A 15,274-nucleotide genomic window follows, 5' to 3' on the forward strand; every position below is an offset into this window, starting at 1 on the left:
CCATCAGAGCAGCCCGGGAGCGCGGCCGGCCGACCCTGCTAAGTTCATTCCCCAGATACCATTAGTGCTCCGGCTCGGGAGCAGATGGCTCCCTCCGTCCCGAGGTTCATCCCGGACAGATTGCATACAATTTATTAATAACCCAGCAGATGCTCGGGCACTTTCCAGCTCAGATTATATTTCCTGATTGCTCAAATCCCGGCGCGGGGGAGCTGCTCACTCATCTGCCGCCACCGCTCTTTGTGCCACATCAGCACCGGTGCCCGGCAGGAGCCTCTCCCATTAAACAGCGTGGTTTGGGGCTCAGGCTTTGCTGATGGAGTTGCTGGAAGCCGGGTTTCCCCCTTCCAGAGCTCTTTTCCAAGCTGTGGGGGTGCCTTCATCGAGATGAAATTAAAGCAGCGCATCAAGGAAAGCGGTGCTGCTTTTATACCCAAGATCTGGGCAGTGAGACAGAGCTGGGGGATGCTGACCCCATTCCTCCCCGGCAGAGGGTCTGGAGAGAGGGGGGGGAGGGTTGTGTAGTGAGGGGCTGTTTGCATCCTGCGAGATCCCTCCTGGAGCAAGGCGTGATGCTCTGAGCTCCATGAAAAGCCATCACAGCCCTTTCAGCAACGCTACTTTCAATTTTAATGTGTAAAATGGGTTTTTCTTTGCTCTGCAGGGAGAAGCACAAAAGCAGCAGGTTGTTTATACTACTGAATAAAAACTAAATGCAGGTCTCGGAGGGATCTTACGCAAACCACTTACCTTGAAACATAACCCCATGGGGAAGTGAGCTACAAGAGATGCATGGTTAATGTTTTACATCTTCAGTGCAGCATCCAAGTAGCTGGCTCAGCATTAGGTACCACAGGTAGTTACAGCCTGGAATGCAGAAATCAGAGGTAAGCTGCAAGTAGCAGGGCATGAGGGGCCAAAGTTCAGTGGAGCATGAAATAGGGGTCAATCCTAAAGTCTTAAATTAGTCTTAAAAGTCGAAGTGAGAGTTTGGAAGGCGAGAGCATTTATTATCAGAATGTCACGGTGTAGTTTTAAAATAAAAATGGGAAGCAGAGAAATCTTTCCTGCTCAGTGACATCTGGGCTCAATAAAAGGCACTTCACTTACTGTGAATGCAGGTGAGAGACACTCTTGGCAATAACAGCAGAAGAATATTAAAGTCTGTTACATTTTTCATAGCTCCTGACATTTGCAGTAGAATTCCACTTCCTTGACTTCACCACACTCTCAGTGCCCAAAATATTTTGTGCAGGGATGAATTTTCTTCATATTTCTTCGTATCTTCTCTGCAAATACAACAAGCATTAAGCAATTGCACGAAGAAAAGAATTCTTTTCTCATTGCTCTACAGGAGGGCTCTTTGGGACCTAAGGTGGAAGACCCAGCAATCCCATTTCCTATCTATAGTATCCCAAGCACTACATGTTCCCAGGTTCCCACACAGAATGAAGCAAAGATTTTGCTATGGGTAAAGTGTTCCCAGCTGTTATTTTATCTTTTCCCCCCATGTTTTTCCCATCTTTCCACCTCCTATCTGTACCAGCTGCAAATACTTTCCCAGGGCAGAATTCCTCATAGCCCTGAGCACCGTCTCCTTTTTTCTTTCACAGGTCTCCCACATACCTACACCCTCTGCAGGTTTCCTGGGCCAGGTCACAACAGAAGCACAAAATGAGCAGACACAGTGATGAAGATGTTGCCTGTGTTGATAAAAGAAGTTCTTCTATCATGCATCACTTTGTGTCTCTGACAAACTGTCACCATAGCAAGTAAATCCTTGTAAATAGCACACGCATTTAAAAGGAATGTATAATGATGTGAGCTGTTGTTCTGTGATTTTTTTCAGTCCTGACCTCCTCATTGCTGAGCTCGGAAAGAGGGAAGTAGGGGACATAGCCAAAATAATGAAAGTTAAAAAGTAGAAGTTAGTTATAAGCAAAGAAAGGGCTCACTTCCTGCTTCTTTTCCTTTTCCCTTTCCTTTTCCCTTCTCCTTCTCTCTTCCCCCTCTCCTTTCCCTTTCCTTTCCCTTTCCCTTTTCCTTCCCTCTTCTTCCTCTTTTTTTTTTTTCCTTTTTCTTTTTCTTTTCCTTTTCCTTTTCTTTCTTTTTCTTTTCTTCATAATCACCTTGAAAGAGAAAGGATCAGCCTTCAGGACAGACATATCCTGATAAGAAACAAACTGAAGTGTGCTCTGGAGATCAGCCTGTACATATATGCAGAAGAGTCATCTGGGAACTTCAGCTCTGACAGGAGTGGAAATGTTTGAGGAAGTGAGAAAGGGAAGGGGAAGCAGGGCTCTTGGGCCAGCTGTTTGAAGTAGGGAAAAAATCTTCAGCACTGATAGTGATCTCTAAGAAGGTGCAGCAGGGAAGAGGCCAAAAAGACAGGGCAGGCATCAGAGCCCATCAGCACACGGCAGCAGCAAGCATGCTTAGGATGAGGTACACCCAGGGCTCCCAGAACACTTAGATGCAAATGGGAAAAGTGAAGGTTAGATCATCTGACAGCGTTGCACTGGGCTGTGTGTTGTAAGGAAAAGTGATGTGAAAATAGCAACATCTGAATAGTTTGAGTTCTTGCTGCAACTGCAGCGACGCGTCCATTTCTTTTGGGTGAAGAGTAGCAAAAAGGTGATGGGTTCTGTCCCAGAACAGAGCCTGGAAAGGGTGGATATTTCTTACCATAAGGGCAGTGAGGCACTGGCACGGGGTGCACAGAGAGGTGGCGGCGTCCCGTCCCTGCAGACACCCAGGGTCTGGCTGGATGGGCTGTGAGCACTGATGGAGCTGTGGGTGTCCCTGTGCTCTGCAGAGGGTTGGGCTGGATGGCCTTTGGGGGCCCCTTCCAACACAAACAGTTCTATGATTCTGTGATGTCTGGGCTCCCCTCTGCTTGAAGCAGGCTGCCAGGTCTGTCCTGGAAGAGCCTTTACTCTTGATGTTGCCTTGGGATCAGCTTTCAGCATTTGGAAGCTGAAAAAAAGTGTATTTGTTTGGTTTATTTTGTTAGAGATATGCCTACATCGTTGTTATTTTGGAGGTCCTTTTGTGTACTTGAGTTTAAGAATGCTCTCAGCATTTGTCATCCCTGTAGTTCTCTACTCATCATTAAGGCACCAACCAGGTGCATGCGTGCCAACAGATTTTACTGGAAAATAATAAAGCAGCAAACAATCCAGTTAATCCAATGAACGAGTCCCACAGCCCCAGCCTGGGAAAGGCTGAAAGCTGCTTCTGGATTGATATGCGATTTGCCTCTGAAATAAATAAACAAATCAAGCCTTAAGCACCATAGCACTCATCAGGAACACGAAAGTCAGGGCAGATTTGCAGCCTCCTTCCTTGGCACTGGGAAAAAATAAAGATAACCAGGGCCTGACTCACAGTCTCAGCCCTTGTATCAAATTCAAACATCAAGGTCTGTCTCATTTTGCAAATCAGGGCACCAGGCAGATTCCCACCAGCTGGCGCTCCCTGGTTTGACACGCAGCATGGGCACCGGTCTCTGGTCTCTAGCTTTTTGCCTTCCTCAATCTCTTGCTCTCTTTTGGGCAGCAGTGCACTCAGGTCCGCCCCATACAGAAACACGCTGCAGGGAGCCGCTCTCCCCACACCCTGTCCAAAGCCCCAGGCGTGCCAAGGGGCTCATTGAGAAGCTGGAGGTTGTTGGCTTCTGTGGTTGCTCTATCTGTCCCCAGAGACAATGGACAATGCTGTTCTCTCGGTCCTTTTGCTCATACAAGATCCTTCTCAGGCTTAGTTCACAGCCTTGTTTACCCACTACTTGGCTTTTCCATTGGATCCCAGGAAGAAGCCAGGCACACAGTCCTGATGAAAATCTCGGCATGTAAAGGGAGAATTTATATTTTGCTTCTTGCTTTTGCTATTGGTTTTACATGCGATTGCTCATCAGAAACCAATTACTCCAGAAAGGCCTGGGTTTGGGTCCCCACTGCTGCTAGCAGAATGAATAGCTTCATTTACAATCTCTCAACTGGAAAACAAAAAGTAATGATAATAAAAAATAAATAAATAAATAAAGTCTCTTCTAATTCTCTGGGCCCCTGTTGTAATTCACAAGAAAATTAAACTAATAACTCTCTCTGTGAGTGTGTTATGTAGATGCCAAGAGTCAGGGATAAATGGATGGAGCTATCCCAGGCAGGGTCCCCAGGGAAGGAACCTCAGAGCAGGCAACTGCTGTGCGTTGCAAGGCTCAGAGCTTCTCCAGCAATGCAATCCAATTGGAAAGGAGGATTTTACTATCTTTTTTAATCCTTTTAACTCAAATTCCACCTACAGGCATCACAGAACTCCTGCGATGTTTTGCTCTGCTCGTTTCCCAGCCTGTTTCCATTTCCTAACTGCATAGGGTCCCTCTGCAAAAAAACTTCTCCACACCAACAGAAGTGAGATGGGTTTGGCAGTTGGTTATCATGGATCCTCCCCATAAGCAAAGCTGGAAGGTATCCCTCAGGCACTGAGGGAGACAGAAGCTCATCTCAAGTGACATCACCAGGACAGGGGATCTTGAAGAACACAGGGACAGACTCTGCCCTGACTGAGTGCTCTGTAGATGCTGGGACGGTGATCAGACCACTTTGCAGACAGAAGTTAAAGGGAAGAAAAGGAGACCGAGGAGAGCAAACAATATAATATTGTTGCAAATAAATATTTCCTGACACCAGAAAAAAAAAAAAAAAGCTTAAGAAATTGATCATGGGATCGTATTCCTGAAGCCTGGTCATCCAGGGGAGACTCAAAGCAAGCAGCAAGTCTGCTCCTCTGGTCTCTGATCAAATGCCAGGGTCAGACAGGTGCTGGCACACATGGCTTTATCTCCACTTCTAGTGAAAAGCAAGGAAGAGACTGGGGAAGTAGAATCCTACAGATGGGATTCAGCTCCACGTCCAACTCCTCACGTACAGATGCCTGCAGGGATGTGCCTTTGGGTGAGCTGGGTGGATGTGTTCCATCTGCTCTCAGAAGAGGTTCAGTCAGCACAGGAGTAAGGGCTGTTACACGAGAGGTTCAAACTAACCATAGATTTAGCAATGGTGATTGCATTGGCAGAAGCTGCCCATGGTGAGGTCACTGTACCTGGAGGTGATCCAGAGACACTGAGATGTGGTCAGTGGGCACGGTGGGGCTGGGCTGATGTTGGACTGGGGAGTCCTCGAGGCCCTTTCCAACCTTTATGATTTTATGATTTGAAGTTTGCCTAAAACTTGCAGTGGATTGCTGCTTGGCAAAACTCGCAGTAATATTACCTTTGTATAAACTCACTGGAATTACAGTGGGCAAGAGCTCTGTGAAGTCTGTAACAAGATTCAAAGCTTGTAACAACACCACCCTTATGTGCCAAAAGCGAGGTCAGAGAAAGAACAACTCAAAAAGTGGAACGAAAAGGAAAGACATCTCCACTCTTGGATCCACCCAAAAGTGGGGTCAGAGACTTTGCTGCCACACTAACAGCCTAGCCCGGCCGTTAGCTCAGGTAGCCCCCATACCCAGCAACATGCAGGAAGGAATATCAGCGTCCTTGTGATGTGAGAGTCCAAACGAATCTCTAATTTCAGACAGACTTGAGCTGAAACAAATTCCCCAATGGGTATCTGTGTTATTGTTTGCACCGCAGTGAACTCCAGCGCTTTTTAGGGGAAAATTTGGATCTGGACATCCAATGACTCACTGCAGCAGAACAAATTTAGACAGCTCATCTTCTCTCTGGGTTCACACAGCAATTTCACCCCCATTTTCCTATTTCACATGCAGCATGCTGTCACACACTCTTTCCATCTCGGCCTATCTGAAACCCTGCTAATACTCGTAATGATTTTCTTGATTGATGGTTGCTTTCCCTGCTTCTCTTCCCTCTGTACAAGTGGGATTTATTTTCTGTGCAGGCAAAAATGTATGATAAGACATTTCTGGAGCTATTTAATGACATTTTCTGTTGTAGGCATTATTGAAATGAATGGGTTCAATGTGAAGACCTCAGTGACCCTTCTGTGAATCTTCCCTCTTTCTTCATTCCTCCCATCGCATTTTTTTTCACCTGTTGTTGCAGATATCCCTGGTAATGAATTAAAATAAATATCTCATCACAAACGGCTCCGGATCCTCTGGATGTATTTCTGACGGTCGGCTGCACAAATGTTTTATTTTTCAATCCGTTTAACACGAACGTGTTTGCCCTTCTTCCTGGCATCGGAGGAACGCTTTGAATTCCAAATGCAGAAGTAAAAAATTGCTGCTATTGTTTAAAACATTCAAAGAATGTATCATTTATTCAAATGTAAGATTTGTAAATCAGTGAGCTCCATGGGAGATGAATCATTAGCCAAAGTGCAGATCGTACTAGAGGTCATATTTAATTCATTTTCAAAGCCTCATTCTGTGCTTTTTGGTCCAGTGTGCCATCAGTTATTCAATACACAAAGGTGTCTGCTTTGTTCTCACAATAATTAAGCTGATTAAGTCATATTATCACTAACAAGAAACATTAACTCCGCTTGAGTGAAGGCTGCAAACGGAGCCAGTGACATTTCCACCGTGTAGATTGAGAGCACACTGCAGGAGGAGTGGGAGGCAAAGCCTGGCCGACTCCTTCCTGCGAGCCCTGTGGAGCAAGCAGGAATTGATGAGCAGTTTTAAAAAAAAAAAGGTGCAAAGAAGCAGAGAAAATCAACACACGACAGTCGTGCGGACGTTTCTCAGTGGGGCAGAGGCGAAATCATTGTGACAAAAGCTGGAGGATGTTTGTTTCTGCCGAACAAAAGGAGGCCGGAGGGGGATGCAGCAGGAGCAGCACCCTGCTCAGCAGGGTGAGCCTGGAGAGGTGGTAGAGACACTGAGGCAATCTGAAACGAAATCAGGACGGGTCCGGATCCATTCCCACCTAAATTGAGGCACGATAATTCCAGTGGCACCTTCAGGATGGAAAACAGAACAAAATGAAGGCCCAGCCTCACTGGAGATGGGGATTAACCACAAGTCCACAACTTTGGGCTTGATCCAGCCCTCACCCAACTCACCCAACGTGCAGCCCCTCCGCTCCCTGGGGCTTTGAGGTCCCGCTGACCCCTCTCCCTCTGATGAGTAGTGCACACACACGTGCCCATGGCTCTACCCACAACCCATGGAGGATTCCTGGGGCTCTTTGGATGCTACTGCAGACTGCAGTAGAGCTGAGCACCAGCCCCTCTGGGCCCTTTCTGGCCTCTTTTTTCTCTGCCTCTGGATTCAATTTGTCTCTCTGCTATACGCTTTTAAGTCATTACAGAGATATAGCAATGTTTCCATCCAAAGAATCTATTCAGCAAGAGTGAGAGCACAAAAAAGCCCCATTTGAGATGGTGCCCAGAAGCACTCTGCGCTGCCTAACACAGCCCACAGCACTTTGCAGCCAACGGCACCACATGGCAGCTTTCCCACTGTTGGAGACACACATCTCAGGCTGGCTGGCAGGTCCCTGAAAGCAGGATTTGCCTCTGGATCTCTGAAAGAACTGGGATGTACAAGCAAAGTGTATGGATGGAGAGCACTGAGTATGTCTCTGAAGCAGCTCTCGTGCCCGATGCATTTCCAGACTACAGAAACCAGCTAATGCCCATGAGCTGTGCAGGAATGAAAGCACAGGAAGAGTTGTAAAAATAACTGGTTGTAGGGCAGAGAGCTTGCATTTTTAATGACTGCCTGTCCCTATGGAAGATTGTGAAATGAGGAAGAGCTGTCAGACTGACCGTTCTGACCAGGCATGCCCTCTGTGGATGGGGCAGCGCTGTAGCTACCATCAGGTTTAAGTGCCACCTCCACTATGACAAGTCTCTCCTTTTATTGATATTGGAATTGAACCATTTTAGTGCAGGATTTCCTCCAGCAAAGCAGAGAATGCTCAGGGCAAGTGGAGGGCTGGGGCAGGGCTGGGCTGACCAGCCCAGACAGCTCTCAGAGGAGACCTGATCTGAGCCGTGCTGCATGCCTGCAGGTCAGTGGGATGTGCAGATGTGTGTGTATGTCTAGATGGCTTCTCCTGTGTGAGATGCCCCTGTGCAAACTGCCCACTTCCAATGCCTATGGTTTGGGGGCTCAATTTTGGGACGCAACATCTGCAACTCCAATACAGTTCAATGGCTCTGCGTCATTAGATCCAGTGTGCCGTGGGTCTCATGCACTGGGCACGCAGAGGGGCTGCAGCACTCTCCTAATGCCTGGCCTGCACCACCTGACAACAGCAGGGAAGTTATTACTGGAGCTAAGCTAGGAGAGGGAGATGCTTGCTGCCCCCGCAGGGAGTCAAGTCCATTTGATGCTTTTATTGCTTCTTGAGGCTGTTATTAATTTTATTGTATCACTTTGCATAATTCTTTTGTCTTCTGAAGCAGTGAAACAGGCTAATGCTGTTCAGGGTCTCAGGCAGCAGCTGTTTTGGGTTCTTATTTTACCGTTAGCACTCTGCAGAGGCCATTGCAGAATCCACTCGGCAGCAACAAATCCTTCATCCTACCTTCTAATTGGGACAGGGAATCTTTCATCTGCTCACAGCCAGGCAAATGCAAGCTGGGACTGGAGGCACCAGCAGCAGCCAGGTCCCTTTCATGTCCACAGCCCGCTCCTCCCGGGGCTCTGACTCCCACAGGCCCCTCGTTGTGCTCCTGCCCCCTCCCACCAAAGTGCGCATTACCTGCACACAGACGAGGACTTTTCTGGGTTAATCCCAAAAGCCGCACTGCAGCCTCCTCAGGCCTATCCCTAACAAGCAGGGACAGGAGAAGGAACAGCCACGGCCTGGCCATCTCTGCACTTCACCCCAAGCTGAGCCCCTTCTCACCTCCAGCTAGGAGCCCCCAGCTGATACTGCCCTCCCTGTTCCCTGCTGGACCCTCCCCTGGCCACATCCAAGTTATCTCCTCCTGCACTCCTATTCCTGCAGCAAGCTGGTGGGCGGTGAGCAGCCAGGGGAAAGCTGAAATGAGCCATAGAAAGCAATGCACAAAGATAACAATAATCCACAGCGAGATCCAACCCCCCCTCCCCAGCAGCTCCAGGCATCTCCATTGCCGCTCGTGCTTTTCTGCCAGGTCCTTAGGTGGGCCTGAGTGCAGCAAGAGGGAACCTTGAGCCCCCAGCCTCTGGGTGAAAGGAATGGATGAGCCTTCACAGGCTGCTCCAGCAGTGAAGAAAGCCATAGGGTCTGCACATGTGCTGGAGCTGATTCCTGCTTTGCAGCTCAGTGATGATCCCTGCCACCGGGTGCAGCTGGGACTCAGGACAGCCAGCAGGCAGAGTGAGCTAGCAAAATACCATTTATTGGTACAAATCAGACATCATGAAACAAACTTGCTTTAGAAAGAGCTGTCATGTTCTGCACAGATGGGCTGGACTCGAGCTATCTGGTCACAGACGAGCAATCAGCAATGCTGGCAGACAGAGCGGGTGCACAGGTGTGGGGTTCTGGGGCTGCAGCCCGGCCCTCGGGCTCCTGGCAGCCTGGTGGAAGTCCTTGAAGAGGAGAGAGAGCAGCGGGAGCTGCGTGTCCTGCACAGGTGGGGTTAACCAAGGTGCTCAGGACTTGGAAAAATGGAGATGCAAGTGAGAACAGGAGAAGGGGAGAGAGCTGTCACCATGCTGGGACTCCTCAGAAGAAGGAAACTTCCTCTCAGAGGATGTTGCCCTGGAGTTACCCAGCAGGGTCTCACCCTGTGCATCTCCAACAGCCCTTCTGGCCATCCTGTGCTGTTTGCAGAGCAGGGACTGGTAGCAATTCAGGATACAGCTGCATCCTGGACTTCACAGCTCTGCATGTGTCAGGTGGTAGTTCGAAGGGAAGCCCACATGATGGCTGGGATTGCACTCAGAAACCAGACACCAGCTCTGGATGTGCAGCACCTCCTACTGAGTCCCAGGAGAGGGCACTGGTTGCTGCCCACTGACTGATGCCACATTTGGTCTGCGTACATCTCCCTTCTTCCTGGAGCAGAAATACAGGCATGCAGCACAGTACATTCACACAGCCAGACAAGACAAAGTGACAACATTTACAGAGATGGATCGCCCCTAAAGAGGACATGGCAATAGGTAAACTCAAGGCAGATTTGCTGAAATCTGCTCACCTGGACCCCCAGCAGCACCTGCTGCCAACACAGCTCTGCAAGAGACAGGAGAAATGCCTGCTCCCCCTCAACCCCCATCCTGCCTCATCTTCTCACTCCTTTCCCTACCCGCAGGCAGTCCTACAAACTCTAGAGCAGTCGTGAATGGAGCTGTGTGCTGCAGATGGACCCAGCAGCTGAAGTAAAGTGTAATGTGGGTGATCCAGGCCCGGCACCAGACACTATTTCAGGTCGTTGTTGATAATCACACTGTCAGGCATATCGTAGTACGTCGTCATTTTCTTCCTCTTGCCAAAGGTGGAAAAGCTGTTCTTGCTCTCCCGGCCTGGAACCAGGGGGCCATCTTTACTGGAAAGCAGAGTTGGGGTGCCGGGGATGTAGACGTTGTGCTGGTAATCTGGGGCTGGGACGTGCCCAGGGTACAGGGGGCCATACTGGGGTGCCCAGATGCTGTTAGTGCCCGCTGAGGCCTTCTGAAACTCTGGAGAAAAGATGGGTGTGAGGATGGCTTGTTGGGGTCAGCACCCCTTTTCAGGGGGACGCTCACAACCACGTCCCAGAACACTCATGTGTCACCACCCTCCCTCCTCCCCAGGGCCCTGGGCAGGGCTGTGTCACCCCAGGGACATCATCTGGTTCTGGTCTCCCACCCCAGCACCCCCATACTGACCAGAGACCGGGGTCACCAGCGTGCACAGCCTCTCGTGCTCCTTCTGCAGGGCTTTGCGGATTTCCCCCACATCCTCCAGGCTCTGGGAGCTAAAGGGAAGAGACCAAAGAGACCAATCCAGTGCTGCATCAGCGGGAGCCTCCCCATCCCCACAGCCCCTCCACCTGTGCCCACAGGTCCCGTACCTCTTCAGTGCAGGCCGTTGCACGCTGGGGGGCAGCCAGTCTGTGTTGGGCTGCTTTATCTGGAAACACAGAGTGGGGAATGTCTGTTAGCCTTCAGTAACCAGCAAGGCCCCAACTCCTCCATCCTCTCTTCCTGTGGGAAGCTCCAATTTTACAGACAGGGAAACTGAGGCAGAGCTAATCCATCCCCCTCCCTTCTGGGACTCCCTCTCAGGGCACCGGGTTGTCACAGGCAGACTCGCTCACCACCTGTGTGGGAGTTCCATTGCTAAGCTCTGCTCTGGGGAGAGAGAGCAGATTTTAATTCTAAAAACCCTTTTATGCAGATGTGATGATGACTTCACCCAGGTCTCCAGCACCTGGAGTGAGGGTGAAGAATGGGCTCAATGATCTGGGGCTGCAATATCCCATTAACACAACAGGCAAAGCCAGCGATGCAAGGAGATGCAGAGGGAGAGCCTGCTGGCAGCGAGTCCTGCGCTCTCCTTGCAGGGCTGCTTCATTAGAAGTCTGAAGTAAGTGGATTAGATTCTTCATCACTCTCCAGCTTTGTAACCGTGTTTTGGACAGAGTCTCTCACTGGGAAAATGAGGCATCCCCGATTTCAATACCTAACAATTGCTGACATCAAAATCCCACCCTGAGACCTCCACTTCCTCCCCAGCAACAAGGCCCATGGCCGTAGTGCCTGGATGTGGACGTGAGTGGGTCCTACTCCCCGCTGCATCCTCTGGCATAGAGGAGCACAGAGGTGTCCTGGTGTGGAGATGGTCCCTCACCCCCCCTCATCCCAGGCACTGAAGCAGCTCCATGGCCTCTAATGCTCACAGACGGTGGTGGGCAGGGGACTCCATCTCACTCCTGCTTTTCCCCATGGGGAGTCTCGGTGGAGCATCCCCACCATCTGACTCTATCCTCTGTGAGGACCAGTGCCTGATTCCTCCTGTGAGCTGAGACCCCTAGGGGTAGGGGACACAGAGGAGTGCCGTGCCAGCCCTGTGCCCACCTCACCTGCTTGGAGCCTTGGAGGGGCTGCCCTGGCCGGGTCCGCTTCCCAGGCAGGTTCCCAGGACCTTTCTCGTTGTTGCGGGGCAGGCTGCAGGGCTTGAGGAACATGAAGTCGCTCTGGGCAGACTCTGGCCCGAGGCACAGCTTGTAGCAGTAGCCTGGGGGACCACCATCAGGCACATCAAGGTGGGTGGCCGTGCTGGCACCAGGCTGTGCTGCCAGGTTGGATGTCTTGAGACCATCAGGAGAGCGCCTGGGCCGGGGGCAGCAGCAGCAGCCATCACCCTGCCAGGGGTATCGCATGCCACGGCACCGGATGGCTGTGAGGATGAGGATGGCCAGCAGGAAGGTGAAGGAGATGGAGCCCAGGGACACCAGGAGGTAGAGGGTAAGTGCAGAGGAGGAGGAGGCTTCCGGGGGGAGGCTGAAGTTGCTGAAGTCAGAGAGAGTCTGTGGCATTGTCTCCACCACAGAAAGCAGGAGGGACACAGTGGCAGAGAGCGATGGCTGCCCTCCATCCCTCACCTGCACCACCAGGCGCTGCCGGGCCGCATCCTGCTCCAGGAAGGAGCGGAGGGTGCGCAGTTCACCAGTGTCCGGTGCCAGGCTGAACAATGTGAAGTCGGTGGCCTGGAGCAGCTGGTATGACAGGCGGGAGTTCAGCCCTGCATCTGCATCCACTGCTGACACTGTGCCCACCAGGTAGCCAGGCCCGGCGGAGCGCGGCACCAGCTCGGTGGCCACAGAGCCATTGCGCGGCATGGGGGACACGATGACGGGAGCGTTGTCATTCTGGTCCAACACGAAGATGTGCACGGTGACATTGGCACTGAGCGGGGGGAAGCCCGCATCCTGCGCTTGCACCTGGATCTGGAAGCTGCGGATCTGCTCATAATCAAGGGAGCGTAGGGCATACATGTGCCCGCTGTCTGAGTTGATGGACACGTAGGTGCCCACAGGCATGCCATGGATGTGCCCGTCGGTGATGGAGTAGGACAAGTAGGCGTTCTGCTGGCAGTCGGGATCCAGAGCGCTGACGGAACAGATGGAGGCCCCTGGCGCGTTGTTCTCCATCACGTAGACGCTGTAGGAGGGCTGCAGGAAGTGCGGGGCGTTGTCATTCACATCGGACACCGGCACGGTGAGGGTGCTGCGGGTCAGCAGGGCTGGGGATCCCATGTCCCGGGCGGTGATGCTGATGTTGTACTCGGACACCGCCTCCCGGTCCAGTGGCTCTGTGGTAACCAGTGTGTAGTAATTGCGGAAGGAGGAGCGGAGCTCAAAGGGCACACTGGGGCTCAGCTCACAGCTCACACGGCCGTTGTCTCCGGAGTCCCGGTCCAGAACACTGATGACTGCGATGACGGTGCCCGGTGGGGCATCTTCCTGCACCGGCGTGGAAACCGAGGTGAGGGTCACCTCGGGCGCGTTGTCGTTCACATCGAGGAGGTGCACAAGCACCCGGCAGTGCACAGCCACCGCCGAGGGCCCACGGTCCTTGGCTTGCACGTAGAGTTCGTGCAGGCTGGCACGCTCGTAGTCCAGAGGGCCCTTCAGCAGTACCTGCCCACTGCGGGGCTCCACGCGGAAGAGCTCTCGGACACTTGGTGGTGCATGCCCGCTGAAGGAGTACTCGATCTCCCCGTTGGGGCCCTCGTCCAGGTCGGTGGCGTTCAGCTGGATGACCAAGGTGCCGGTGGGGGCATCCTCAGGCAGGCTCACTCCGTACGAGGGTTGGTCAAAGGCGGGGATATTGTCGTTGGCGTCCAGCACGGTGACGAGGACGTGGGCTGTGCCCGAGCGCCTGGGGATGCCACCATCGAGCGCAGTGAGCAGCAGCCGGTGCGTGCGTTGCTGCTCACGGTCTAGGGCGCGCTCCAGCACCAGCTCTGCAAACTTGCTGGCGTCGCTGCGTGTCTGCACCTCGAGCGAGAAGAAGCCATTGGGGCTGAGCTGGTAGGTGTGCACCGAGTTGGTGCCCACGTCGGGATCCTGGGCGCTCTCGAGCGGGAAGCGGGCACCCAGCATGGCGGACTCAGCCACCTCGAGCACGTATTCCTGCCAGGGGAAGGTGGGAGCGTGGTCGTTGATGTCCAGCACCTCCACCTCCACACGGTACAGCTCCAGGGGGCTCTCGACGAGCAGCTGCAGGTGGAGCAGGCAGGTGCCCCCTGTTTCGCACACCTCCTCCCGGTCGATCCGCTCGTTCACAAAGAGGATCCCGTTCTCCAGGTTCACCTCCAGATGCTGCCTCGCCCCGGCCCCGGCCACAATGCGGAACCGCCGCGCCGACAGCGTGGACGCGTCCAGCCCCAGGTCCTCGCCGAGGTTGGCCACGAAGGCTCCGTGCTCCAGCTCCTCGGGCACGGCATAGCGCAGCTGCCCACCCGTGGAGTGCGGCGCGGCCAGGAGGGAGAGGAGGAGGAGGAGGAGGAGGAAGGAGGGAAGGGAAAGCTGCCCCCTCCCGCAACTTGCCCCGGTCCCCATGGCCCCGCAGTCCCTCTGGAGCCCACCCGCCGTGCCCGTCCTCGCTCTTCCGAGGGATTCCGGTCTGCCGGGGTCGGCGGGGAGGGCCGTTCTCGGCTCCGACCGCGCTGTACCGGCCCCCGCCGCGGTCTCCTCTTAACCCCTTCCTCGCCGGAGCCCCTCTCAATCAGGGGATGGGACTGAACCCAGAGGTGAAGGCGAAGCCGCGCTAAAAGCAAGTGGAGCCCCAGTGAGCCCGACCGCTGCCCCGGCCCGGGGTGCCGGTGTTACCCCGCAGCTGCGGCGCCCGTCCCCGCGGTAAGATTAAGAGGAGCGTGGATCGCAGCGGCTGCCAAATCCCCCGGCTGCGTCCCCCGCCGTGCCGGTCCTAACCTTTAGCAGATGGTTAAGCCCCTCCAGACTTGATTACATTTCCCCGCACACCGTTTTCCTTGTAATGCGGAGTTTTTAATTACCGGAGCAGGGGGATTACAGCCTCGGATAAAGCTGAGCCCATCGGCACAGAGGCACTGAGAGACCCCCCCCGGCCCCCGCCTGCCTCCGCCCCCGACACCCCCCTCTACCCGCAACCCGTCGGTACAGATACGCAGCCCTCTCCGATCCCCGTCCGCGATCCCACTGCGATCAGAGCTCCGGGCTCTCCCAGCGGCGAGGACACGGGCGCAAACTTTCCTCCGGCCCCGAAGCGGGAGAAGGGCACGGACAGAGCCCCGGTTCCCGGAGGACGACCCCCGCCCCGCCCGGTACCGAACCCAGAGGACGATCCTCGCTGCGCTCTCTCTCCCGTAGCTCCGCAGACTCCCGTT

The 15,274-nt window shown here is 53.2% G+C and overlaps 1 protein-coding gene across 1 annotated transcript; it reads right to left on the reverse strand.

Annotated features, from left to right (window-relative positions):
• Positions 1-9,343: 9,343 nt before the first annotated feature.
• LOC128081385 (protocadherin-10-like) lies at positions 9,344-14,954 on the reverse strand. The gene is made up of 4 exons (XM_052684548.1): positions 11,985-14,954; positions 10,974-11,032; positions 10,789-10,877; positions 9,344-10,599 (listed from the first exon to the last, which is right to left on the reverse strand). The coding sequence occupies exons 1-4, from the start codon at positions 14,466-14,468 to the stop codon at positions 10,340-10,342; spliced, it is 2,892 nt and encodes a 963-aa protein (XP_052540508.1). The 5' UTR covers positions 14,469-14,954; the 3' UTR covers positions 9,344-10,339.
• Between the last annotated feature and the right edge of the window lie 320 nt (positions 14,955-15,274).

The sequence above is a fragment of the Tympanuchus pallidicinctus genome, unplaced genomic scaffold (genome assembly GCF_026119805.1).
Source record: "Tympanuchus pallidicinctus isolate F22 unplaced genomic scaffold, pur_lepc_1.0 scaffold21, whole genome shotgun sequence".
NCBI classification, from domain to species: domain Eukaryota; kingdom Metazoa; phylum Chordata; class Aves; order Galliformes; family Phasianidae; genus Tympanuchus; species Tympanuchus pallidicinctus.

Coding starts and splice junctions, on each gene's coding strand:
- LOC128081385 (XM_052684548.1), bottom strand. CDS start 14,468: ATGGGGACCGGGGCAAGTTGCGGGAGGGGGCAGCTTTCCCTTCCCTCC. Junction 11,033..11,984: donor CCCTCCAAGGCTCCAAGCAG/GTGAGGTGGGCA, acceptor CTGTGTTTCCAG/ATAAAGCAGCCCAACACAGA. Junction 10,878..10,973: donor CAACGGCCTGCACTGAAGAG/GTACGGGACCTG, acceptor TCTTCCCTTTAG/CTCCCAGAGCCTGGAGGATG.